General features: G+C 66.3%; 1 protein-coding gene across 1 annotated transcript; it reads left to right on the plus strand.

The window, feature by feature from the left end:
* The first annotated feature begins 130 nt into the window (after positions 1-130).
* On the plus strand, positions 131-25,029 carry ELL (elongation factor for RNA polymerase II). Its single transcript, XM_004595541.2, has 12 exons — positions 131-349; positions 17,200-17,247; positions 19,518-19,639; positions 19,729-19,892; positions 20,581-20,855; positions 21,234-21,358; positions 21,968-22,064; positions 22,452-22,938; positions 23,977-24,055; positions 24,139-24,310; positions 24,503-24,547; positions 24,828-25,029. The coding sequence occupies exons 1-12, from the start codon at positions 215-217 to the stop codon at positions 24,942-24,944; spliced, it is 1,866 nt and encodes a 621-aa protein (XP_004595598.2). The 5' UTR covers positions 131-214; the 3' UTR covers positions 24,945-25,029.
* The last annotated feature ends 943 nt before the right edge of the window (positions 25,030-25,972 follow it).

Consider the following 25,972-nt stretch of genomic DNA (forward strand, 5'->3'; position numbering starts at 1 on the left):
CCCCTGGGAGGCGGGGCTACCAGCGGCCGTAGGGGGGGCGTGGGCGAGGCCGCGCCTCCTGAGGTAACCAGGGGCGTCGGTTGGCCAGGGGGCAGCCCCGCCCTCGTACCCCCGCCCCCGCGAGGGGGCGTGTCCCCGGCGCGCCTCATGAATATGCAGCGCGTCACGGCGCTGGGGCCGGGAAGGCGGGGGGCTGGGGAGCGATGGTCGCAAGATGGCGGCGCTGAAGGAGGCTCGGAGCTACGGGCTGTCGTGCGGCCGGGTGAGCGCCGGCAGCAGGCTGTCCGTGTTCCACGTGAAGCTCACCGACAGCGCCCTCAAGGCCTTCGAGAGCTACCGTGCCAGCCAGGTGAGCGGCCCGCCCGGCGGGGACGGCTCGGGGCCCCCACACGCCCCGCCAGAGCCCCCCGAAAAAAGACGCTGGGATGGGGACGGGGGCACGGGGGGACCGAGACGGTGAAGCCGAGACGATGGTGGGGCGGACGGCGGCGACGACACGGACGCGGGGTCCGAGCAGGGCGGGACGGCAGCTCGCCGCAGGAGGAGGAGGAGGAGGAGAGGCCTGGGGCTCGCCTTCCCTTTTCGGACACCCCTCCTTGCCCCCAAAAAACACAGGCAACACCGGCTTTGGGGGGTGCAGGGCGGAGGGCTGGCTCCCCTGTGTTCTCGAAGCGAACCCCGAGTTCCCGGCCTTGGTGTGGGGGGGGAGCGAGCGTTGTCGCGGTGGACACCTGGGGGCCGGAGCTGGGTGCGTGCGGGGGGTTCAGGGGCATCGGGGGTCCCCTGGTAGGACACTTGTTGAAGGGGGTGCTGGCGGCTGCCCCCCAGCGCCGTCCATCCCGACCCAGTGGTCACTCAGGTGCTGCTGGCGGGGTCACCTGTGTGTGTGTGTGTTGTGGGGTACGGATGTGGGGTGCCCTGTCCTGTCCTGTGCAGGTGGCAGGCTGCTGTTGTTTTTTTGGGGGGTGGGGAAGCTTGGAGAGAAACTGACAGCTAATTCCTCGAGCAGCTGGGCACCTGGGCTGACCGCTTCTCTCTCTCTCTCTCTCTCCAACTTATGGGGTGTCGGGGAGCGGGGGAAGTTGGAGGTGTTTCGGTTTTGGCACCTGCTCGGCCTGGGTATGTGGCGTGTCTGTGTGTGTGTTGCAGCTTGTTTGGGGCACCCATCTGGGGTTCATATACCGCGTCCGGGGATGGAAGTCGGGCAGTGCCCAGGGCTTGAGGGGGTCACCCCTTTGCTGGGGACACAGTGTGGGGTTCCGGCAGCTCCACGGGGGAGGCGGGGCTTCCTGGCGTGTTTGTGCGTCGTGGGGCGGACAGACTAAGTGGGAAGGAATGCGACTTTCTTCCTGCTTGCTAAGCCGGGAATTTTTCTTCTCTTTCCTGGCTACTTTCCGACTCGTTGGGGGGTACCCATGCTTTGGCCGGGCCTCAGTCCTAGAGAAAAAAAAGGAAAAAGTGGGTGGGCAAGGGGGCGCCCAGGGAAGTCCTGGGTGGGTTGACGCGCCCTGTGCAGGTGGCCCGAGGAGGTGCTCGCCCGGAAGGCCGGCTCTGCGCGCCCCCCTCGTGCCCTGGCGCTGCTATTTTTAACGTGCGGTGTGGGTTACATCCCCGACTTCCATGGACCTTCCCTCTGGATTCTGGCCGGCCTGCCCCCTCCGGCCTCCCCAACCCCAGGAGGAGGGTCCCCCACATCTGCGTGAACTTGTCACAGTCCTCAGGTTAGGTGTTTTGGGGGGCTGGTCCTCTGGGCTCCCCACCTGGGCAGCATGCGCAGGGGGGCCCCACTCCTGCTCAGCTGCACGTGTCGGGCTGTGGAGTGGGTTTTTTTTGTGTTTGCCGATGGTCAGGAGGCTGTGGAAATGCGGGGGTGTGGGGGGTGGGCTGGGAAGGGGAAGGATCCGGCTGTGGCCCACCAGGTGGAGGGGTGCGCGAGTGCTTGGCGTGGGCTGGGTGCTTGGCGTGGGCTGGGTGCCGATGGTTCCTTCTGGGGTGGACGGGAGAGAGGTCCCCCGTGGAAACCTGTCCCCGACCCCCTGTCCATCCCGACCCAGTGGTCACTCAGGTGCTGCTGGCGGGGTCACCTGTATGTGTGTATGTGTTGTGGGGTACGTATGTGGGGCGCCCTGTCCTGTCCTGTGCAGGTGGCAGGCTGCGTTTCTTTTGGGGGTGGGGAAGTTTGGAGAGAAACTGACAGCTAATTCCTCGAGCAGCTGGGCACCTGGGCTGACCGCTTCTCTCTCTCTCTCCAACTTATGGGGTGTCGGGGAGGGGGAAGTTGGAGGTGTCCCTTGGTCCAGGTCCCTTGGAGCGTCCTCCCCCACCAGCTACCTGCCCTAACACTAGGGATGGGGTGGGGGTCCTGTGCTTGGTCCTTGGTGGGGAGTGATGGGGGATTGCTGGGGCAGGGGGCACGCTGAGGGTTCAGGAAGAGGTTCCTGGAGGCTGCCAGGGGGGCGTACTGCCAACTTTGAGTTCTGGTGAGGCCTGACACCCCCTGCGCCCCACCCATCTGGCTGACGTCAGGGGTCCCAGTTCTTGGACCCCCTCCACTCCAGCTGGAATCTTCTCTCTCGCTCTGTCAGGGCTGTGTAGGGCAGCCCAGCCCAGCACAGACCCCTGTGTAAGCAGCACCTGGTGCAACTATGCGGCACCCCCACCCACCTCCGATCCCTGCCTCATGTGGGAATTTGTGCAGAGAGCCTGGGGTGCCTGGTCTGCCCACGGGTGTCCCTGCCGCCAGGACACACGAGGCAGGAGGGAGCCAGGGCTGGGCTCCAGGCTGCTCAGTGTCAGGCACACGTGACTCCCATGGGAGGAGGTGACCCAGGGCTGAGGGTCCCAGGCGTGCCAGGACAGGGCAGGTGGCCTGCTGAAGGTGCGATGGCGGAGCTGTGTCTGGCCAGGGGTGCTGGGCTGTGTGGACACACCAGCTGGGACACCAGCAGTGGTGTGGCGGGAAGGGGAGCCTTAATTTACCCCGTGCTGCATTCCCACAGCCAGGCCCGGGAAGCTGGGATGGGCTCGGCAGCTCCAGCCCTGCCTGCTTCCTCCTCCGAGGAGCCCTCCTGTGGCTGGCCAGCCCCGAAGCCCCTTCCAGGGGTGTCCCCCTCGTGTGCCTTTCCCACTGGGGGCAAGTGAGGCCACGGGCACCCAGTGTCCTCATAGGGCCCCGGGCTGCCTTCCCCAGGGGCTTGAGGCAACCTCTCGTGTGCGGTGAGGCAGGGCTTGAGTCACGGGGGCGCAGCTCTCAAAGAGACTGGAGCCATGGGGCTGTCCTAGCTGGATGTCCCGAGTGCTGGGGGCAGGCATGCCCGGCCGTGCAGCCGCCTCCCCCGCTCCCTTCCCGCGGCCGGCTGAGGGGTGACAGCCACCAATATTGGTGCTGGCGCGCCGCCCCAGCCTGGCCCCTGTCACTTGGTCCTGCGCCCAGCCACCCCGCAGCACAGAGGGAGCCTTTCCCGTTTCTCAGGTGAGGAAGTGGGCAGTGCCCTGGAGGCTGAGTCAGGGCCAGGACCTCCCAGCTGGGAAGTCACTGAGAGCAACCCTGGGTGGGGTGGGAGGGGTGGCTGGTGCCCTGGGCCTGCTGCTGGGGCGCTGCCTGGTGGTCTCGGGGAGAGGATCAACCCCGCACCGAAACGGGGCCCACCAGTCCCGGAGTGTTGCTCAGGGTGGGCTGTGGGGCCGTGTGTAGAGATCCTAGCCTCTCCCCCTCCCCTGCCTGGGGTGGCCGTGACCCCCTCCGTGGACTGTGCTTCCGGCCGCCCCGACGGTGGCCAGGGTGACAGTGTGTAAACAGCCAGCCAGCGGCTGGCGGAAACCCACCCCGGGATTGACTCATCGGCCGGGCCAGAGTTCATCACCCTCTGCCGCAGTTTTGACATCATAGGATTGTGACATAGCCCAGGGAGACCTCGAGGGACGGCCCGCCCCGAGACTCGACAAACAAGACCGCCTCCCGCGCCCAGCAGCTGGGCCACCAGCCCCGTGAGCCCGGCTCCTGCTGTGTCCCCTCTGGCTGGCTGGGGGCTGTCCCACTCCGACACTGGTTTGTTGTTGCATTGGCCTTTGTCTCAGACCACAGGCCCTGGAGCCGGTGAGCCCAGTGAGCCCAGCCACAGGGGACACTGCCCCATGACACACGGTGACTCTCTTAAAATTAAATAAGCCAACTGGTGTCCCCATAAGCTGTCCCGGGATGGGGAGGGAGGGCCCTTCTGCCAGCCGAGAGTCACGGAGCCGTGTCCCACACTGAGTGGCCACGTGCGTGGCGCCTGGTGCTAATTATATCCTACCGGTCCGTGTCCCTCCCGGGCCAGATGGAGACGCAGCTCCCCGCTGAGTCACCAAGGGCCTGGGACGCGGCATGACTCGCTGCCGCCGGAGGGGCACGGCCGTCGCGCGGTGCCCCGTGCAGGTGGCTGCTAGAGCTCGGAGCTATGTGGCTGTCTGGAAGGAATGACCGTCAGCGCCGTCGGCCCTTGTCCTGTCGCGTACCAGTGTCTGCTTGGTGCGCTCGTATGGACCTCGGGGTCTCGCTGCTTCCGCCGACACGGATAACCTGTGGCACTTACGGCCTTATTATTGTTATTTAAAGATTTATTTACTTTTATTGGAAAGGCAGATTTACAGAGACAAGAGGAGGCAAAAAGAAAGATCTTCCACCTGCTGATTCACTCCCCAAGCAACCGCAACGGCCAGAGCTGAGTCAATCCGAAGCCAGGAGCCAGGAGCCTCTTCCGGGTCTCCCACGTGGTGTGGGGTGCCAAGGCTTTGGGCTGTCCTCCACTGCTTTCCCAGGCCACAGGCAGGGAGCTGGATGGGAAGTGGAGCAGCCGGGACGCGAACCGGCGCCCCTGTGGGATGCTGATGCCATAGGTTGAAGTGTAGTGTGCTATGCCACAGTGCTGTCCGTAAAATAAATCATAAATTTTCTTTAAAATTTATTTACCTTCCATGCAGATTTACAGAGAGGAGGAGGGAGAGACAGAAAGATCTTCCATGCACTAGCTCCCTCCCTAGACGGCCGGGGTCAGGGGCCAGGGGCTTCATCCAGGTCCCCACAGGGCCCAGGGGCTCGTGGCCTCAGCACTTTTTCTTTTCTTTTTTTTTAAATTTTAGTTTTGCTATTTGTTTCCATAGCTGAGAGGGGTGCACACCCACGAGAGCCTCAGATTAGGTTGCGGAGGGTCAGGTGTGGAGGAACGGGGTGGGACGCACGTTTTCAGTCTTTTTTTCCTCCTGGCTGACAAACTCCATCGTCGCTGAGGATGGGCACGGCCCCGTGATGACGCCTTAGAGACCCCATGTGGGGAGGAGCGTGCCGAGGGGGTGCTGGAGTGGTTTTGATAGTTCCGAGACGCTGTCGGTTTCGTTGCTCCAGGGTTGAGGCTGACCAGGTCCACCTTATCGCGTCCACAGGCCTGGGAGCATGCTGCCAAGCCTGGCTGACCAGGTCCGCCTTAGCGCGTCCCCTGGGTCCCTGCTCAGCTGGCCTGCCGCGCTTCCTGGTGGAGATGGCGGACCACACACGGTCCCTGAGGGCTGGAGGTGGCCTTGGGCCCTGGCCTCAGAGCCCGAGTCCAATGGTTCCTTTTTTCCTTTTCCTCTTTTCTGAAGACGGAGGCTCTTTGAGGAAGTTGAGCTTCCTGCAGTGGACCTTGTAGCCACCCCCTGCCCCCACCTTGGGTCTATCTGGGGACAGTGATTTCCGGGCCCGAGGGAGGCCGTCGCATGGCAGCCCCCCATCTGGGTGCCGCTCATCACTCTGGGCCCCGGCGATGCAACCGCCTGCGCCCACCCCTGGGCGTCGGGGCCGCTGTTGGATTGCACTGCTGGCCGTGCCGGCCGCAGGGGGCGCCGTTTCCACGGGAAGGCAGGGGTGCACTGTGGCCTGAAGGCAGAGCTGCCTTGTAGCTGCCCCTGCTCCTCTACTCCCTCCTCCCCTCGCTCTTTCGTTTATCTGACAAGCAGAGTTACAGAGAGAGAGATTCCATGTAGTGGTTCGTCCTCTAAGCAGCCACCAGAACCTGGCCTGGACGAGACCCGAGCCAAGAGCTCCATCTGGGTCGTCCCACCTGGCCACAGGAGCCCTAAGCACTTGGGCTCTCTCCCGCTGCTTTCCCAGGCGCAGGAGCAGGGAGCCGGATGGGAAGTGGAGCAGCCGGGTCTTGAACTGGTGCCCCTGTAGGATGCTCCTTGCTACTCCACCACACTGCTGAGCTCTGTAAATGAAGCCGGCCGCTCGCTCCCCGTGGTCGCCTTGGCACAGGGGACACGGTCAGCTCTGGGGGCCGGAGAGCTGCAGCTCGCTGGCCCAGTGGCCGACAAGCACGAGCGTGGTGGCAGAAGGATGTGACGTAGTCTCGGGACCACGCGCTGTCCTGGGGCCAGGCATGGGGGGCCCTTGCGACTTGCCAGGGCAGACAGACACTGACACCCATGGGTGTCCTCCGGTGCCAGCCCTTGGTGCCAGGAGGCGTGGGGCTGGCCGGGGCTGGCCAGCGCAGTGAGGTTGGGCCTCCACGCTAGACGCAGCCGCGCTTGCAGGCCAGCCTCCCTGCTCTGGCCTTGCTTGGGCTCAGCGCTCTCCAGGGAGCCTGGGTCAGGGGCGTGAGCAGCGTGGCCTAGTTCCCACGGGCCTGGGACCTCTGTGTGACCTTCGGAACTAGTCTGGACAGGAGGGGACGCAACCCTGGGCTCCGGGGAACGGGCCGTGGGGCCAGTTCGTGTCCCAGCTGCTCTGCTTCCCATCCAGCTCCCTGCTGATGAGCTGGGAACGCAGCAGAGGGTGACCCGATCGTACCTGCGCCCACACGGGACCCCTGAAAGGGGCTCCTGGCTTTGGACCCACCGTCGGCTCCGTGGTCATGGCCGTTTGGGGAGAGTGAGGGGTTGGAGGAGCTCTGTGGAAGCGCTTTGAGATCAATCACTGTTTGAGTTTTCTGTGCAGATCGCAGCAACTGGGGTGAGCGCTGTGAGCTGCCTGAGGGGCCCGGGGCAGGGTCACCCTCCGTCCCCGCTGCTCTGCGGGCCGGGGGCAGGCTGGGACAGGGCGCTCGCCCCTTGCAGCAGCACTGGCCCTGGAGCTGGCCAGGCACGGACAGCCACGTGTCCCTGTGAGGCCGTGTGCCACGCCTCTGACACCTGCCTGCTTCACATCATGTGCGTGCCTTTTTTTTTTTTTTTGAGATTTGTTTATTTTTATTGGAGAAGCAGATTTGCAGAAAGCTCTGTCATCCACTGGCTCACTCCCCAAGTGGCCGCAATGGCCGGAACTGCGCCGATCCAAAGCCAGGAGCCAGGAACCTCTTCTGGATCTTCCATGCAGGTGCCGGGTCCCAAGGCTTTGGGCCGTCCTCCACTGCTTTCCCAGGCCACAGGCAGGGAGCTGGATGGGAAGTGGGGCAGCCGGGACATGAACCGGTGCCCCTGTGGGATGCTAGTGCTTGCAGGCAGAGGATTAGCTGGCTGAGCCACTGCGCTGGCCTCGGTCTGTCCCACCTTGTAGGGTCTTTTCACAGAAGGGAAGCTAAGCTGTGTTGAGAAGGATTCTGATGTGGTGTCTGGGCTGTATAGTGTCCCCCCAACCCCCGGTCCCTTCTTCCCGTCTGCGTACCCCACCTCCTGAGCGGCTGTCACTCTTGGGGGCTTGGGGGTGCAGCATTCTGGGCTCCATGCTCACTGCCCCGATGGCAGTCCGTCCCGGGACACCCTCACAGCTCCTGCCGTCTGCTGTCCTCCTGGGCTGGCACTCTGGCGTGACAGTGCAGAGGGCTGGTGGCCCGCCCCCAGTGTAGTTGGTTTCAATTGCCCCAAGCCTGTGGCAGGTGTGGCCCCACAGTGGGGTGCCTCTGGGGGTGACCTCAGGGCAGGAGAACCTGAGATGGTCACAGGCCAGTCACAGGGGAGGGTAGTGATGGGAAGGGCTGGCCTGGGGCAGCACCTGCAGGACCAGCTGGTAGACCCCGCTGGCTGCCTGGGGCAGGCCTGGGCACATGGCTCCAGCATGGCCCCTGCAGAGGCTGCAGGCCGTGCAGGAGGGCCCAGGCCTTGGAGGGGGGACGTTAAGCTGCGTGGTGCCCCTCGCTGGTTCTGACCAGGACAAGATGAGGCACGGGGTGCCCCACTGGGGGGTGCTGTGGCATGGGAGGGATGTCTGGGCGCCAGGCTCGTGGGGTCTGGCCATGTCCCCACCTTCCCTGCCTGCTGATTTCCTGTCGGCTGTATGGCACTTTGGAGGCCTGTAGCCAGGGCCAGAGGGAGGCAGGTGCCTGGCATCTCCATAGGCACACCTGCCCCTACTCGGGGCAGTGGAGGGAGCCCTGTGCCAGGCGGGCTACAGCCAACTGCACCCCGCATACCACTGCCGAGATTTGGGCCACCCCGAGAGTCAAAGGCCACCCCAGGGGATGCAAGGGTGGGGCAGTGGAGCTGCCCTTGTCAGATGTCGGTGAGACTGGGTTCGGTTCCCAGGTTCCCAGTTCCGCTGCTGGTCCCAGCCCGAGGACAGCAGGGACGGCCCCATCCCTGGGTCCCTGCCTCCCAGTGTGGGGCCTGGGTGGGGTCCTCAGCTCCTGGCCCCGCCCGGCCCTGGCTGCTGGGGACATTTCTGGGGCCGGGTGTCCCCCGGGCTGCTGTGATGTCCTATGCACCCTGTGTCTGTCAGAGACCCCGCGGGCGGCCCCGCAGCGGTTCCTCCAGGACTGTCTGCGAGGGGCTTTTCCTCACCGTCTCCCCCTGAAATGCCTTGTGGCCTCGTGCAGCCCTGGCCGTCCCACCTGGGTCCCCGGCCCCGGCCCCGTCACCTCATTTCCTTCGAGTTCTCATTGGCCTCTGAGAGCCCCCAGGAGCTGCTGGGAGCAGCAGCCGGGTGGCGGGGGGCACGTGCCCACCAAACCCTGGCAGTGGCTCAGGGGTGGTGCTGACTTTATTGCTAGTCTGTAAAAGTGTGTTTGTTTGGGCACAGTGCATAGCCTAATGTCTGAAGTCCTCACCTACATGCAGCAGCATGCCGCATGGGCACCGGTTCGTATCCCGGCTGCTCCACTTCCCTTCCAACTCCCTGCCCGTGGCCCGGGAAGGCAGCAGAGGACGGCCCTCCATAAAAATCTAAAAGGTTTATTTATGTTTATTGGAAAGTCAGATTTACAGAGAGACAGAGATCTTCCACAATGACTAGAGCTGAGCCGATCCGAAACCAGGAGCCAGGAGCTTCTCCCGGGTCTCCCACGCGGGTGCAGGGTCCCAGGCTATGGGCCGTCCTCCACTGCTCATCTCTTCTCGGAGGTGGATAAGGTGTGTGGGGCCGAGAGCAAAGCCACATTGAGGTCCCCAGGCGTCCTGGTCCGGGGACCCTGCTGTGCCAGTGGCTAGTGTAGGCTTCCGATCGGCAGGGCTGGCTGCAGCTGAGTGAGGTAGGCTTGTCCTGGCATCTTCAGGTGGCCTGCCGCAGGGGGAGCACCCACAGGCCCTCCAGGCAGTCCAGATGGCGCCACCATTTCTCAGGGTGTCCTCCGGGGGTCTGCCCCTCCTGCAGGGCTCTGGCCTCCTGTGGTGACGCCCCCAGTACCTGTGACGGAGCCCTCGCCCACTTGGGGCCCCTGGGGACAGGCTCCCCATGGCGATGCCCAGGTTGCGGCCCTGAGTCCCCCATGCCAGTGCCGTGGGCTCAGCTGTGGGGCCCACGGGGCAGGCAGGGCGGCGGCAGAGTGGGCTGGCTCCAGGGTGGGCTGCACACACGCGGGGTTCTCTACCTGTGTGATATGAGTGTGGAGGTGTCCCTTGACTCCAGCACCCACGGGCTTCTGGGGCGAGTCTGTCATCAGCCGGGGACCAGGCAAGAGGTGGCGCCGTGGCCAGCAGCCGGACCTAAGCCATCCTCCCCTGCTTTCCCAGGCACGTCAGTAGGGACCTGGATCGGAAGTGGACCAGCCAGGACTCGACCTGGTGCTGTGGTGGGGCACGGCGCAATGGCTTGCAGTCTAATCCTCCACCTACAAGCGCTAGCATCCCACATGGGCGCGGGCTCATGTCTGGGCTGCTGCACTGGGAACACGCGTGCCATCCTGGGCCACCTCGACCCAAAGGGCAGCTGGTTGTCACAGAGGGGTGAGGGGTCCTTGCTGCAGCACCACCCCTGCCCAGGCCCTGACACGTGGGAGGGGGCACGCGCTGCCACCCGGCCTCCCGGGGCCTGCGAGGCCCACAGGCCGCAGGGGTCAGGCTGCAGGCCGCGGGCAGGACGGGAACGGAAGGGCGCCCCTCAGGAGACTGGATGGTGGTCAGCTGCGAGCCCGTGTCTGCGAGTGTCTGAACTGCAGGCTGCGCGTGCGAGACCCCCTGTGTGGGCGGGGCTGGGGCTGTGGGCAGGGCCGGGGACTGTGGGCGGGCCTTGGGTGTGGGCGGGGCTGGGTGCCATGTGGGTGGGGCTAGCATGTGGGTGGGACTGGAGTGCTGTGTGGGCGGGGCTGGGGTGTAATGGGGCTGGAGTGCCGTGTGGGCCGGGCCAGGGGCCTCCACTGCGTGAGTGGGCTGTTCTGTGGCTTCTCCAGGTGTTTGTGCCCCACTGGTGTCGGGGCAGGGCAGCTTGCTGGGCACCCAGTCGTGGTGGCTGGAGGCCCAAGGGACTGCCCGATGCCCCATGGTGTGTGCAGGGCCAGGCTGTGACTGGCAGAGCCTTGGCTTGGGTTGACCTCGGTGCCCGGCTGCAAGCCCTGCGGGTGGGTGGGGGTCTGGAAGCTTCCCAGGAGCAGGAGCTGGCTGGGGTCCTGGAGGGTCAGGGACGATGGCCTTGTGTGCCCCCTGAGGGCTTGAGCGAGGGGGCATGGAAGTGGCTGGGGCGTGTAACGGGAACAGATCGGCAGAGAAAGGGTTGTGTGCCCACCAGGATATGGGTCAGTCAGTCAGTACTGGAGCCCCCAGGTATGTCGGAGGAGGGGATCCCATTCGATTAGAGGCCTGCCGGGCCTCCTTTTGGGGGAGTCCCTGGCTGCAGGCCCAGCTCTGCCAGGCTGGTGGCTCAGAGCCTTCGGGTGTTGGCTCACTCTGAGAGTTAACGCCTTGCCCCGGGCTGGCGCTGGCCAGCGTGTACCCGTGCCCATCACAGGCTGTGTCCATGGGCCTTGTGGAGAGCGCCTGTCCTGCACCCACCCAGGGTGGGGCTGTGTCCCGCTGAGGTTGCAATGGGCCCCTCTCCACGCCGGGCAGGGCGCCATGCTACCACGGTCACACCTGGTTGTGTTGCTTGTTCACAGATGGCCGGGGCTGCACAGGCCCTGGGAGCCAGCCCCCAGACCCTCGTGGGTGCACCTGCCGGGCCCCACTATGTGAGCAGACACGCCTGGGCCGGTTGGCACCCTCGGTACATCGGAGGAGACGCCACCTGCGCTTCCACAAGGTGCCCCGAGTGGCTGCAGCCGCAGTGGGGGTCAGGTTGGGGCTGGTCTGGTCCGGGGGCCGGGCATCCCGGCCTCTAGGGTCAGCTTCCGTCTCTCAAATAAAAGCACATGGGCGTGGTGCGGCCCACTCCTGGGTTTGACCCCTTGACACAGCCTGCCTCCCGGGCCACTGTCCCCGGCCGGGGGTCCGTGTGCCTCATTGGAGGGTGCATCTGGCCCTGTGTGTCCCCCACTCGGACACCCAGGGGAGCCAATGGCCCAGTGACCCGTGGCTAGTACCTGGGCTCTTCCTGAGCCCTTGGGGGATCTTGTTCCCAGACCTCTTTGAGAGTTCTGGAATGTTGTGGCTCAGGCTACCAGAACTGCTAGAGCTGCGAGGGTGACCCAACTCTGGATGTGGTCAGCTTGTCCGGCCATTTCCTGAAGCTTCTAGAAAGCCTTAGGTGCCAAGGCACGGTGGGGCCTGTGGAGCAGGAGCCGTGAGGGCAGGGTCGGGGTGCCTTGGCAGAGGCCTGTGTGTTCACAGCGCTGGTGGGGCGCCCCCGGTGAGGAGGCCCAGGCAGCGCCCCTCCCCACTCCCGCTGGGCAGGTCAGTGCATTGATTAGGAAGGCCAGGCAGGGCGGGGAGAGGGAGAGAGCTTCCATCCGCCCTCTCTCCCCAGGTGGGCACAGCGGCCAGGGCGGGGCCAGGCTGGAGTCAGGTGCCCCACCGTGAGGGGGTGGCGCATCATGCAGGTGCTCCTGAAAATGAGGGGAGCAGGCGGTGTGCTTGGGGACCCCGAGCAGCAGGGGAGCCTGGGGCAGTGACGAGGGGGGCTGTCAGGCAGTGAGCTCAGCCGTGTGGGCCACTGCCTTCCTCCCGGTGAGCTGCGGGAAAGGGACTGGCCAAATGGGCTGAAGGAATGGGCTCCGCTGCAACCTTGCGTGAGTGTGCGTGAGTGTGTGTGTGTTTAAGACTTATATATTCATCTGAAAAAATTAGAGAACTTTCCAGATGGCATCAATGGCCAGGGCCGGGTCGGGCCAAAGCCCAGAGCCTGCAGCTCCATTCTTGGGGTCTCCCGTGCAGCTGGGCCATCACGTGGTGAGGCGCGTGCGCAGGGAGCTGGGTTGGAGGTGGAGCAGCCGGGCCTGGAAGCAGCCCTCGTGTGGATGCCACCGCTGCAGGTGGCAGGGCTGGCCCGCGTGTTGCTGTGAGAGGCGGAGAGGGAGAGAGCTCCTTGAAGGCCAGCGGCGGCCAGGAGCTCCAGCTGGGCGTCGCCCAGGTGTGACAGGCTCGCACGTCATCTGTGTCAGCAGGGAGAGGGACGAGGCCGCTTCCCGGAGTGAGGGAACTGAGGTGTCTGGGGTGGGAGTGTGTCACCCAGGGTCCTTAAAAGAGGTGGCCGCGTGACCGAGCATGCGTCAGCACCACGGGAGCCCCAGGAAGTGCAGCCAGGGGAGCTTGGTCCATGAGCACGCCTCATGAGGGTTCGGGGAGCCCCTGTGGGGGTTCAGGCAGCCCCTGTGGGGGTTCAGGCAGCCCCTGTGGGGGTTCGGGCAGCCCGGGGGGAACTTGGTCTATGACCACGCACCTTTGGGGGTTCAGGCAGCCCCTGTGCGGGTTCAGGCAGCCCCTGTGGGGGTTCGGGCAGTCCTGGGCGACCTTGGTCTGTTTGGGCAGCCCCAGGACGCGTGCAGGGTCTGCTGTGGAAAGCAGAGGCCTGGGAGAGACTGCAGCTCTGGGACCGTGGCGACCTGCTGGGAGGGGCGGAGCAGGGCCTGCCTGGGGTCAGCGAGGGGTCAGGCCACATTTGGGGTGCCCCAAAGCTGGGAAGGCTGCCGCGCCCAGCACACCAACCAGCAGGCGGCCTGGGTGCCCTGTGGGTCCTGACGCCGCACTGGCAGCTTCCCCACTCCCACCCCGCACTCCTCACTGTGCCCAGTGGGCCGGAGCGCCGCACACTCCTGCCAGGAAGTCTCCAGGAGGGAGGGTTTCCCAGCCGCGTGCCTTGCCTCTTACTGGAAGGGAGGGGCCCATTGCCAGGAGGTCTGGCCCAGGACCTAACACACAGGCGCACGTTCAGGCCAGCTCTGAGCTCAGCCTGCCCGGCTGCTCTACGCCATGCCCAGGGGAGCCGGACCAGGAGGGTGGGGGGCTTGATGCCACGTTGAGGGCCTACGGTGGGCGCTGCTTCCCCTGCCAGCACCCCCTTGGGACTGCTGGTGATGTCATGGGCTCTGTCCCCCTCAGGCCACACCCACCCCCTTTCAGTGTCCACAGCCAAGGGCGTGCTGTTTTAAACTTGGCCATGGCCGTCCGCACGTCCGGCATGCGACCATCCTGTGGCCCAGCCCCCACGCGCCTCTACCCAGTGGTCTTCGCAGTGTCTCCTGGGGGCCAGGCCCGGGTATGGTCCCCCATGTCTGGATGCTGTGCTGACATAGAGCGAGCAGCCCACCTTGCCTTCCTGGGTAGCAGTCACCTGTTGTCGCCCCCCACACACACTCCGGGACTGTCCCTCCCGCACCCCATGGCAGCGTCAGACCCCGGACACCCCACTGTCCCCTGGGGAGGGGCCGTCCGGTGGGCTGTGGCGCCGTCTGTGACCTCTAGCGACCACACTCGGCCCAAGCCTTGTCCCCCAGGAGGGCCGAGGACGGGGGTGGATGGGACACCAGGCTTTGGCCCCTGCCCTCCCTCCACTTGCCGTAAGCCATCTGGGGCCTGGACAGAGATTTCACAAGCCGCTTCCTGTTGCTTCTCGCTCGGGACCTCTGGCAGCCAGGGCTGTGCTTGATCCAGCACTGGCCTCACCCGGGCCTTGATGCTGCCACCAGCCGGCACGGTCGCCCCACCTGTAATTACAGAAGTCCCTGCAAGGGACGCTGTCCCGACGGCCACCAGGTGTGTCCAGGACAGCCCACGGGGGCACAGGCCAGGCGCCATGTGTTCCTGTCCTGTCATCTGGAGGCTGTCCCCGAGAGCCCTGCCACCCCTCCCAGCCTCCAAGGCCTTTCCGCCCCCATCCCTGCGTGGGGCAGCTTTGTGTGCCCACCCCCCACCAACTCCCGCTTGGAACACAGGTGGTGGGGTGGATGTGCCCTCTGACTGTGCCATGCAGGGACAAGGTCGCTCCAAGGATCTGGGGTGGTCCACAGCAGGTGCGGCTGGGAAGGAGGTACACAGTGACCGTGCTCGACTGGGGTGTCACTCTGAGTTACTCGGCGACACCCCCCGCAGCCCGGGTCAACAGGAGTGCCAGCCCAGAGGGGTGACCAGGACCGGGCGCAGGAATGCCAGCCCGGAGGGGCAGCCGGGGTCAGCAGTGGCAGCCCGAAGGGGTGGCTGCGGCCAGGAGTGCCAGCCTGGAGGGTTGGCCAGGGGCAGGCCCAAGAGTGTGGCGGAGGTTGCCTGCATCCTGTGACCCGGCACCCTGTGCCGCAGCTGGCGCACCTGCTCAAGCGGGCCTTTGTCCTCACTGCCCTCAGTTAAGGGCTGATCTGCATGTCCCTGGACCTTGGGAAGATGGTCGGAACAGAAGTGTACCAGGAGAAAATTTGTTATTCATTACTTTTGAAAGATTTATGTGTTTGTTTGGAAGGCAGAATGATAGATCTGAAGCCAGGAGCCAGGAGCCTCTTCCGGGTCTCCCACGCGGGTGCAGGGTCCCCAGGCTGTGGGCCGTCCTCCACTGCTTTCCCAGGCCACAGGCAGGGAGCTGGGTGGGAAGTGGAGCAGCTGGGACTCAATCCGGTGCCCATATGACGGCGGCTTTACTTGCCGTGCCACCACGTCGGCCCCCAGTTCCTTTCTGTGGTCTAGTTACCCTGCCCAAGGCCTGGGGCTGCCACAGGCTATTCTGGACCCTGGGGCTGGCAGCTGTCAGGAGTGCCGCAGCAGCCTGTGTCCAGCCCGTGTTCTGTGTCCCTCCTTGGCCTGGCCGCAGCAGCATGCCTGGGGTCACTCTGTGCTGTCAACAGCAGGGGGCGCGTGTGCTCCACGGCCACAGCCCTGACGGCCGACTGACCGTGGGCAGCCGCCTCCTCTGCCACCTGCCCGCCTCTCGGCCAGCTCTGCTGGGCTCTGGCACTAGGCGAGCAGACCTGGCCGTGTACTCCCGACCCAATCCACAGACACCCTGGGCGTGTGAGTGGGGTGCCCTTGGCAGCTGGTGGGGGGCTGCAGCAGACCAGCCCCATGGGTCTGTGTTCCTCACTGGGCATTGGAGGACAGCAGCCGGGCGCGGGGCAGCCATGGCAGCGGGTATGTGGCCAGGCTGCTTGGCAGGTGCCTCCCTCTGTCCTCACCCGGGGAAGGTCTCCTGCCAGCAGGCTCCTGGCCGGGAGGCCAGTGCCAGCTGGCGTGACTTCTCAGGACACCTGAGCACACACTCCTTGCCCCTGCAGGTGCCTGAGGGCCCATGGGGCGGGTGCGGGTAACAGGTGGCGAGTTCCGGGACATTCTAGAGTTCTCTCGAATTTGTTTTTCTGAAACCTCCCAGTTGTAATGTGGCAGGTGCTTTGTGAAGTGTTCTGGGCCTGCTGGTTGGGGGCGGGTGACAGGTGTGTGGGCACGTGCCGGCATGGGGTCGCACTGCAGAGCCGCGCTCCACCTGCCGGAGCAGGTGTAGGGTGACCTGAAACGCCCTGGGTGGGAGGAAGAGGCTGCCCAGAGGGTCAGGGCCACGGCCACAGACCTCTGAGGCACAAGAGCCACAGCCGGGATGCAGCTGCTTGCTCAGGGCCCCTCCCCGTGCTGGCTGGCAGCTGCCCTGCGCACGGTGGGCCGGGGACCGTGGTGACACAGCTGCCGTCGCCAGGTGCGGCCCCCGGCTGGTGTTGGTCGATGGCCGCTAGTCTCGGCTGGCTGCCCAGTCACACACGGGTCGCTGACTGCCCGTGTGCGACGGCCCCAGGGGAGTCTCCTGTTACGGAGGGAGGCCTATGCCGGGACTGTGGCTGGGTGCCCGGCGGGTCGTGGTCGGCACCAGGGCCTCTGCCCCTGGCCTCCTGCACCTGTCGTCTTTGCCCTCTGACCGCGCCAGGAGGAGGGGTGTGGGTGTGTGCCGGGCTGCCCCCCAGTAGAGGTTAGGCCTTGGAGCCTGCACCTGGTACCTAGCCCTGGGTCCTTCGAATCGCTGCCCCTGCACCAGGAACACCCCCTCCTTCCTGGCCTGGGCCTGGGGGACCCCCAGGCCATTGTAACGCGGCAGAGGGCTGCAGTGACAGTGGGACAGGGCCAGTACCCACTTGGTGCTCTGTGTGCAGGCAGAGGTTCCAGCCCTGCCAGGCATTGCCCCTTGCTCTTCAGGCAGCTCAAGCGCAGGCATGCGGAACACCCCAGGGTGCTCACTGCCTGCCAGCAGGCCTCTGTGGGGCCGTGTGCGGAGCCCTGACCGGCGGCTCCCAGGCCTGTGCGCACTCCCTCTGTGCCCTGCACCCTGTGCACACAGGGCAGCGCCTGGCAGGGCCACACGGGGCAGGGTAGCACTGGGCAGAGCCGGGCAGGGCAGGGCAGTGCTGGGCAGAGCAGTGCCAGGAAGAGCAGGGTAGCACTGGGCAGGGCAGTGCCAGGCAGGGCAGGGCTGGGCAGGACTGGGCAGGGCAGTGCCAGGCAGGGCAGGGCAGGGCTGGGCTGTTCAGGACTGGGCAGGACTGGGCAGGGCAGTGCCAGGCAGGGCAGGGTTGGGCTGGGCAGGACTGGGCAGGGCAGTGCCAGGCAGGGCAGGGCTGGGCAGGGCAGGGCAGGGCTGGGCAGGGCAGCACTGGGGCCCTCCGGGTGACGCTGCTGACCAACGTCCCCATTGCTGTCTTGCAGGATTCTATTTCGCTGAGGCCGTCGATTCGGTTTCAAGGAAGCCAAGGGGTGAGTCTCGTCCCAGGGGGATCTGGATTCTGGGGCACCAAGCTCCCAGATGCAGAGTGCGCTCTGGGAGGCCAGGGCACAGCCAAGGGCTGAGTTACCCCCATCCCTGCATCCGCCCACCGACCCCTGGCTGGGCCACACCATGCCAGCTCCCGTCACCCGGCAGTGGTTCGTCTGCAGGTGACGGGGCGCTTTTCTCCTAGTGGCCTGCCCCCCACGCCCGCCTCATAGCCAAGGACTTGTCAGTCTGTTCCAGAAGCCAGGCTCCAGGGCGTTTGGGGTGTTCCAGGGCCAACACCTGCCTCCTGTCTGTGAGCCCCCCGGCTTTTCTCGCCTGGTTTGTCGCTGTCGTGGTATGTGGCTGTGGTGTGACTAAGTCCATCTCCTCCCAGCACGGGAGGGATGGGACAGTGTGTGTGTGTGTGTGTGTGTGTGTGTGTGTATGCGCGTGTTTGTAGGGGCAGAAGGGCTGGGTTCCCGGACTATGGGCTGCAGGTCTGCCCGCCTCCCTGGCCCGGAGCCCTCCGTGTCCCCACTAAGGCTGTCAGCTGCATGGACAGGGCCGCTCGGCCACTTCGGGCCCTCTGTGCTCCAGCACCCGGGTGTGGACATGGGCTGCGGCTCTGCTGGCTCAGTACTCCCGCACCACAGTGGGCCCCCCACACCCAGCCCCTCCTCCCTCTGGTGGTCTCCCCCGACCCACCTGTAGTGGGTGGGAGGGTCAGAGGTTAGAACCCCTACCTGGGCTGGGCCGCCCTGGACTTACTGCCAGAGTGGGGCCTGGACGCCTCCAGCCCCCTGCCACTGTGCAGCCTGGCCCCCAGGAGGTACTGAGGGTTGGAGAACCAGGCCAGGCTGAGGCCTCTCGTGCGGGTGGCAGGAGCCCAGGTTCTCTTGGGCCGTGCTCCGCTGCTCTCCAAGGTGCGTGAGTGGGAAGTTGAGCAGCTGGGACTTGAACCGGTGCCCACATGGAATAATGGCACTGCAGGTGGAAGATTAGCTTGTTATGCCTCATCTCTGCCCCTGCTCCCCGCTGAGGGCCCATTCACCCCCAGAACCCAGGATGACCTGGGGACATGTGCTGCATGTCAGAGTAAGGTGCTGGCAGTCTGGTGCCCGCCCCTGCAGCACAGCCCTAGGGGGGCGTGACCCTGCCTCCCCGTGACGCCCACTGGCCTCCTGGGGCTGTGCCCGGCAGGTGCATGGGCCAGGCTGGGCACGGGCCTGGTAGGTGCACAGGCCAGGCTGGGCACAGGGGCCTGGTGGGTCGTGGGACCTTGGCTGCTTCGCCCCCACCTGCCCCGGGAGAATCAGACTTTCTGTGGGCATCTGTGGGTTGAATTCAGCTACACTCCAGCCCCGCTGTGCAGTTAGGGGTCCCCAGGAAGCTGCCCCTTCTGGGGTGGGGGTGGGCCCAGGGTGCCACAGAGGACACGGGTGGAAGTGGGTGCTGGGAGGGAGGGGCGGAGAGGCCTTTCCACTGGGGGAGGGGTTCCCTAGGCAGGTTAATCAGCCAGGGAAGGAACCCCTGCCCAGTCCCTTGCGTTTTGTTCTGTGGGGACCCTGTGGTTCCCAATGGGGAGGAGGCCAAGGCTGCTGGCAGGCCCTCTGGCGCCCTCTGGGGGTCGGGGCAGTGACTGCAGGCCCAGGCTGTGTGTGTGTGTGTGTGTGTGTGTGTGTGAGAGAGAGAGAGAGAGAGAGAGAGAGAGAGAGAGGGGGGCCCCACATTCCATATCCTGTCCCCTCTGAGCGTGTCTGCCCTTTGCTCCCCGGGCCACCCAGCTCTCTCTTGATGCCCCACGCAGATGCACACACTTGGTTGCTGGGTCGGGCGAGGCGCTATGTGACCATCCATCCCATGGCAGTGTGGCTGGGTGTTCCTCCGGGTGTGTGGCCTGGACGTCTCTGCCACCGCGTGGCCTCCCACCCACCCGCCCCCCCCACACAGCCTTTCTCCCCTGGGGGCAGGGGAATCTTGCTTCCCCCATACCCTCAGCCCGGGCTGCACACGGCGCTGCCCCGTGTCACACTCCCTGGGGCAGCGACCCGGGACACAGCAGCTGCACCAGGCCACCGGGCCTCCTCGCTGCGTGGCCAGGGCTTGTCGTGGGCGGCCCAGAACGGGGCAGCCAGGATCCCCTACTTGCCTGCGACACAGAGTGCACACGTGTGTGTCTGCAGGTGCCCCCACGCCAACCCCTTCCCGGCGCAGTGCTGGGGCCTCGGGGTGCGGCCTCACCCCTCACGCCTGGCCCGCCCTTCCCCCACAGCACATCTGCATCCCGCAGCCCGACTGCCCCGCCGAGGCTCGCTCTTTTACCTTCTACCTCTCCAACATCGGCCGCGACAGCCCCCAGGGCAGCTTCGACTGCGTCCAGCAGTACATCTCCAGGTGAGAGCGGCTCCTCTGCCTGCGGGGTCCAGGCCGGGCCTCCCCCGCACGGGCTACCCCGCGCTGACCTGTGCCCGGCCCGCCCGCAGCCATGGGGACACGCACCTGGACTTCCTGGGCAGCATCCAGGACAAGGTCACGGTGTGCGCCACGGATGACTCCTACCAGAAGGCCCGGCAGAGCATGGCGCAGGCCGAGGAGGAGACCCGGAGTCGGAGCGCCATCGTCATCAAGCCGGGGGGCCGCTACCTGGGTGAGCTGGGGTGTGGGGACCCCGTGTTGGCGGGGCGGGTGACACTGAGCGCTCAATCCCTCAGTGGCCCTGGGCCGCCTCTCCGCGTGCAGCGCGGCCACAGCTGCCAGCGAGCCTGGGCGGGCCTGGGGCCGGGGCGCCACACTGCGGTGCCTCTGGCGGCGTCACACTGGGGTTTCATGTCAAAATGCCAGACCTGGGCGGGCACCATGGCACAGCCTGGTCAGCCACTGCTCGTAATGGCAGGGCATTCCAGAGCTCTGGTCGAGTCCCAGCGCTCAGGCTCCTACTGGGCTCACTGCCAACATCCCTGTGGGAGTCCTCAGACCCTGCCACCCACACAGAGGACCCGGATGGCACTGTGGGTGCCCGGCTTTGGCCCGGCCTAACCCTGGCTCGTGACATCATTTGGGGACTGAGCCAGCAGCAGGTGGAAGAGAGAAAGTGTGTATGTGTGTGTGTGTGTGTGCGTGCGTGTGCCTCTGAAATACACACATGCATGCAAGTCACTTAGAAAGTGTGCTGAGCCTGTGTGGCCGGTGAGTGGCCGGTGAGTGGCAGGACGGCAGTCCGATGCGAGCAGCAGGTGGCGCTCTCGGCCCGAGTGTCCCGGCCTGCCGATGGCCCTGCGTGCTGAGCCGCCCTGGCCCGGCCAACAGCCCCAGTCACTCCCCGGCTCTCCTCGCAGGCAAGAAGGTACAGTTCCGGAAGCCGGCCCCGGGGGCGTCGGAGGCTGTGCCCTCCCGGAAGCGGGCGACCCCTATCAACCTGGCGAGTGCCATCCGCAAGAGTGGCGGGAACAGCCTGAGTGGGGCCGGCGCGGTGTCGCAGCGGCCCTTCCGGGACCGCGTGCTGCACCTGCTGGCGCTGCGGCCCTACCGCAAGGCCGAGCTGTTGCTGCGGCTGCAGAAGGACGGCTTGGCGCAGGCGGACAAGGACGCGCTGGACAGCCTGCTGCAGCAGGTGCGTGCGGCCCAGCCCGTGTGGCACGCATTGCCTGCAGGGTGTTCAGGGCCTGGCACTAGGGGCTGTGGGTGTCGGGGTGTGAGCGGTGGGGCGTTCCCTGTTGAACTGCCCGGGGAGCAAGTCCCACTCCTCTCTCCAGGCAGCAGGGCAGCGGGCTCAGCCAGCAAGCCCAGCCTTGACCCACCATTGCCCCACTCTCCCATGAGGGAGAACTGGGGTAGCAGCCCTCTCCCCCTTACCTGTCAGCGGCAGACCACACCCCCGACCCCCATTGTGCCGCGTGTGTCCAGAGCCACGGTGGGCCAGGAGCGGCTGCCATCTGCCCTCCTTCCCCACCCGCGTGTGCGCTCAGCGTGATGGGCCGTCTCCTCACAGCTGGCCAACGTGAACGCCAGGGACGGCACGTGCACGCTGCGGGACTGCATGTACAAGGACGTGCAGAAGGACTGGCCCGGCTACTCGGAGGGGGACCAGCAGCTGCTGAAGCGCGTGCTCCTCCGGTACCGCACCGGCCCCCCGGGGAGTGGGGGGCACTCGGGGGTCCCCAGCCCCAACCCCAGAGTCCTCCAGCCGGTGGCCTTTCCCCTGCCATGTCTGCCCTAGCTGCGTGTGCACTCCAGGGCGCTGCCAGCTACTCCTGGGGGTGCTGGGCAAGGCGTTGGGGGCGCCAGGGAGTCCTACTGCCCTCTCTGGCCCAGGCAGTTGGGGTTCTGGCACGAGCCCCAAGTCAGGCCTCAGGACCCTCCCTGGTGGAGTCTCTCCAGATGCCTCCCGCCATCCCTGCTGGCCTCCTTGCTTTGGACAAGCAGTGGGGTGCCCCAGGGGTCGCAGTGCTGGCCATGGCCACCCACCCAGGTGTCCTGGGTGCTGCAGGGTGTCGGCCACCTCTCCATCCAGCTGAGTGGCTCGCTCTGTCTGGCACCCCCTGCTGCTTGCCGTCACATGTGTCCCGCCAGAGTCCACCGGCATCACAGGCGTTGGAGGGGAACGGCTTGCCTGTCTCCATGGCAACAGGCCTCTGGGGCTGTGCCCGCCCTGCTGAGCCCTGGGCAGAGGCTCACCATGACGGGCGCCTCTGACCTGACCCGCCCCCCTCCCCTGCGTTGCAGGAAGCAGTATCAGCCCCAAGGTGCCAGCGGCCTCCCTGGGGACTCTGCGGCCTCCAGCCCTCCCAGTGAGCACGGGAGCTCAAACTCACCCCCTCAGGTAACAGGGCTGGGGCAGGGAGCGAGCCCCCCAGTACTGCACCCACCCCGGCTGCATCAACTCAGTGCCCGGCTTCCTGATCTGCCAGCAGCCCCTGTGCTGGTCCAGTGCCCTGGGGGCACCCGAGCTCCGAGGCTGCGTTGCTAGTCCCCCAGCTCCCCACCCGCCCGGTCCATCCGTGTGGATCAGGAACTTGCTGAGCGTGGTGACCTCCTGAGCCCAACCATCCCAGGATGTGGCCCTTCCCCAGGCGGCCATCCCGCTCCCCTTCCTGCCCTGTGCTGAGCCCTCAGCCTGGCCTGGGTCAGGACGCCCCTGTGGCCAGCGCGGGTCTCGCAGGCGGGCCCCGCAGTCCCCCTCTAATGCCGTCCCCTCTACTGCCCCCAGAAACGGCCGCAGCCCCCCGAGTTCATCGACCCCCTGGCCCACAAGAAGCCCAGGATATCGCACTTTGCCCAGAGAGCCCAGCCCACCGTCAACGGCAAACTGAGCGCGCCCAACGGCCGGGAAGCCCTACTGCCCACCCCAGCGCCACCTGCTGCCGACCCCCTCAGTGCCCGCGCCCACCCGCCCCCACGGCTCGAGCCCCCGCGGGCCCACGATCCCCTGACCGACGTCAGCAACGACCTGGGCCACGGCGCTCGAGACTGTGACTGGGGGGTGCCTGCTGCCCCGGCCCCCACGCACCCTGCGCTGCCCCTGCCGACGGACTGTGTCCAGCCCGGCAGCCCCACGCACAGCAAGTCCCGTAAGAAATCCAAGAAGCACAGAGACAGGGCGCGGGGCTCTGAGGACAAGCACCGCACCCCGCTGCCACCGCCGGAACCCGCCCCTGCTGCCCCCACTGTCCCCCAAGCCCTGCTGGATGCCCCGGGTAGGTGCTGGGGCCCTGCGAGAAGGCGCCTGCTCCACGCTGGCCCCTCGCTCGGGGTGTCGGAACTGGAGGCCACGCGAGGAGTGCCCGGGCCTGCCGATGGGCACGCTGGCAGAGGGGGCTCAGGTCCCAGCCAGCCTCACAGCTCAGGCAGCAGGGGGCGCTGCGGACTGCGAGACGCCCGCTCCCTCCTGTCCCAGGCGCAGGCCACAGCCCAGCCATGGTGCCCAGGAGCAGGCTGAGCTGGCCCCGAGCTTCAGTCCCCCTGGTGCAGGCCCTGAGGGGCCCAGTGAAGTACTGCCCTCCAAGCCTGGGGCCGTGCTCAGTGGGTAGCTAGGTGGGCGTGTGCCCTGCAGGCCCGGGGCGGAGGCGGAAACAGGTGTCTGGAGGAGACGCCGGATGAGGTGGGGTGCCAGGCCAGGGCCTGCCTGTCCCACGTGTGACCCAGGTCCCTGCAGGCACCCCTGTGGTCCTGGCCGACCTGTGTCTGACCCTGACCATGACCCAGGACAGGCCTGGCTGGGCACAGCTCCTCCTCCAGGTGGGGGCACCTGTGCCATTCTCCAAGGCCCAAAAAGCTTACATTTCAACTTGCACCTGGACCAGGAGGCACAGTGCTGAGGGAAGGCCCCGCTGCTGACCACCACCCACCCCCGATCACCCCAGGCCGTGGGTTAGGGTGACAGGCCAGGAGATGCCAGCCTGGGGCCACGCGGCTTTACCCGGACCGTCCTGGGTCCCGGAGCCCACGCACGGGCAGCTGGCAGGGGTGCTTGTTCTGCCCTAGGGACCTGCTGCCCGGCAGCCTAGGGGAAGGACAGCTGTTCCCCATCTCCTGTGGCTGCAGGGGACACCCCGGGGCGCCACTTGGGTCCTGGGTGGGTAGCCTCAGCAGATCGTGTTGGAAGATCTCACAGCCCAGGCCACGTCCCTGATGGCCAGGCCCCTAGGTGGGGTGGGCCAACAGTGAGTGCCCCCGCCTGCAGCCTGGGGTGTGCGGGGGCCCCACATCTCAGGGCTGTGCGTTGGCTTCACCAGGGCTGAACGGCACCTGCACCAGCACCAGCGCACCCGCAGCCGCACCCACGTCCACGTCCGAAACCCCGGACTACCTGCTGTGAGTGGGCGGGGCGTGGGGTGGCAGGGGCACCCTCGGCGGCCCCCAGGACCCCACCCACAGCCGCCGTGTCCCCTCCACAGGAAGTACGCCACCATCTCGTCCTCGGAGCAGCGCCAGAGCTACAAGAATGACTTTAACGCGGAGTACAGCGAGTACCGCGACCTGCACGCCCGCATCGAGCGCATCACGCGCCGCTTTACGCAGCTGGACGCCCAGCTGCGGCAGCTCTCCCAGGGCTCTGAGGAGTACGAGGTAGGCCTGGGGCGTGGGCTCCTGGCTCAGCCGCCGGCAGATGGTCCCCCGCCTCTCTGCTGGCTGCCCCCCAGTTGCAGGCCCGGCCTCTGGGGTCCCCAGGCTGCACGCCCTGCCCCTTGCCCCACTGCCCAGGGCCCTGCGGGCAGCGGCGTCACCATCTCACCGTCATATTTTCTGTTCCTCTTGCAGACAACTCGAGGGCAAATCCTGCAGGAATACCGGAAAATCAAAAAGGTGAGTGGGGCGGGGCGCCATCTGGGCATGTCTTCGTGGCCCTGGCCGTGCCTCTGGCTGGACGGGTGGCTGGGGGGTGGTGGGGCTCTCCAAGTGCCACCAGCCTCCGCCTTGCTGTGAGATCCTTGCCAAGGTCACGGGCAGAACGCTTTGAGGTCCGAGGCCCAGCCTCCCCGGGTGCGATGGGGAGACTGCTGGGCTGAGCCGGGTGGGCTGTGCCCCGTGGCAGCAGGCAGGGGCGGGAGGAGCCACACGCGTGACACTCGCCCTCCACCCCCAGACCAACACCAACTACAGCCAGGAGAAGGACCGCTGTGAGTACCTGCACAGCAAGCTGGCCCACATCAAGCGGCTCATCGCCGAGTACGACCAGCGGCAGCTGCAGGCCTGGCCCTAACCCTGACCCGCGGCACCTGCGGCTCTGGGCCGGGGGCCGGAGGCAGGCGTGCAAGGATGAGTTTAAAACAATAAACACGAGGAGGAAGACACACGCATCTGAGCCAGCCCCGCGGCCCGGCCTGGCCCGGCCCCTCCGGCTCGTCGGCAGGGATGGGGAGACCCCCAGGGCCGCCCAGCCCCTCCGGCTCGAGGGCAGGAATGGGGGAGACCCCCAGGGCCGCCCGGCCCCTCCGGCTCGGAGGCAGGAATGGGGAGACCCCCCCAGGACCGCCTGACCCCTTTTCTAGTTTTCTACAGACAGCCACCCTGCAGCTTGGGCTGCAGACGCGGGAATCTATTTTTGTACAAAGAGGAAGCGAAGTCCTTTCTCTAACCCCACGCCCACCTGCCCCGGACGCCCCGCACCCTTTCTGCAGTGTTACACCCGCGTCACCCCGCACCCACTCTCATGCGGGCCAGGGTTTGTGGCCCCCCACCTGCTATTTCCGGCAAGCCCGGGGAGCCAGGGCAGCGGCCTGCCCCCACATCCCCCCAACCCCAGCTGGCAGGGGTGCGGGGTCCGGTCGTGTCCACTGTCCGTGCAGTGTGTCCTGCGCCCCCCCCCCGGCTGTTCTTCCTTCCGCACTGTCGGGACCCCTCGGGCCCCACGCTGCTGATGTCACTCCGTCCGTGTGTGGGCGAGCTGGCATTGTCGGGGTTGCACTCAGGGAGGGGCCCCCCTCGGGCTCCAGGAGGTGGAGCTGGGGGGTCCCAGGTCTGCCCGCTCGTTCTGGGGGCGCAGGCTCTGCCAACACCCCAATTGCTGCTTTGTTGCTGTGCCTACCTCCCCACACACACCGTGGTGGGGGCTGCGTGTTTGTGTGTGTGTGTGCGTGTGTGTGCGTGCAAGCCAGTGGGGCAGCCAGGACCTGGGGCGCTAGGTCCATGTGATGCCCCGGCAGGAGGGCGGGAATGCGCAGGGGTGTGTGTGTGTGTGTGTGTGTGTGTGCGTTCCAGGCCACGGGGGTCCCCCAAGCTTGGCTTCCA

Source organism: Ochotona princeps, chromosome 33, assembly GCF_030435755.1.
Source record: "Ochotona princeps isolate mOchPri1 chromosome 33, mOchPri1.hap1, whole genome shotgun sequence".
Taxonomy (NCBI): domain Eukaryota; kingdom Metazoa; phylum Chordata; class Mammalia; order Lagomorpha; family Ochotonidae; genus Ochotona; species Ochotona princeps.

Excerpts from the sequence above, each read along its gene's own strand:
- ELL (XM_004595541.2), top strand. The coding sequence starts at position 215 with ATGGCGGCGCTGAAGGAGGCTCGGAGCTACGGGCTGTCGTGCGGCCGG. Across the intron at positions 24,056-24,138 it reads GAAACCCCGGACTACCTGCT|GAAGTACGCCACCATCTCGT; the intron begins GTGAGTGGGCGG and ends TCCCCTCCACAG. Across the intron at positions 24,311-24,502 it reads AGGGCTCTGAGGAGTACGAG|ACAACTCGAGGGCAAATCCT; the intron begins GTAGGCCTGGGG and ends TTCCTCTTGCAG.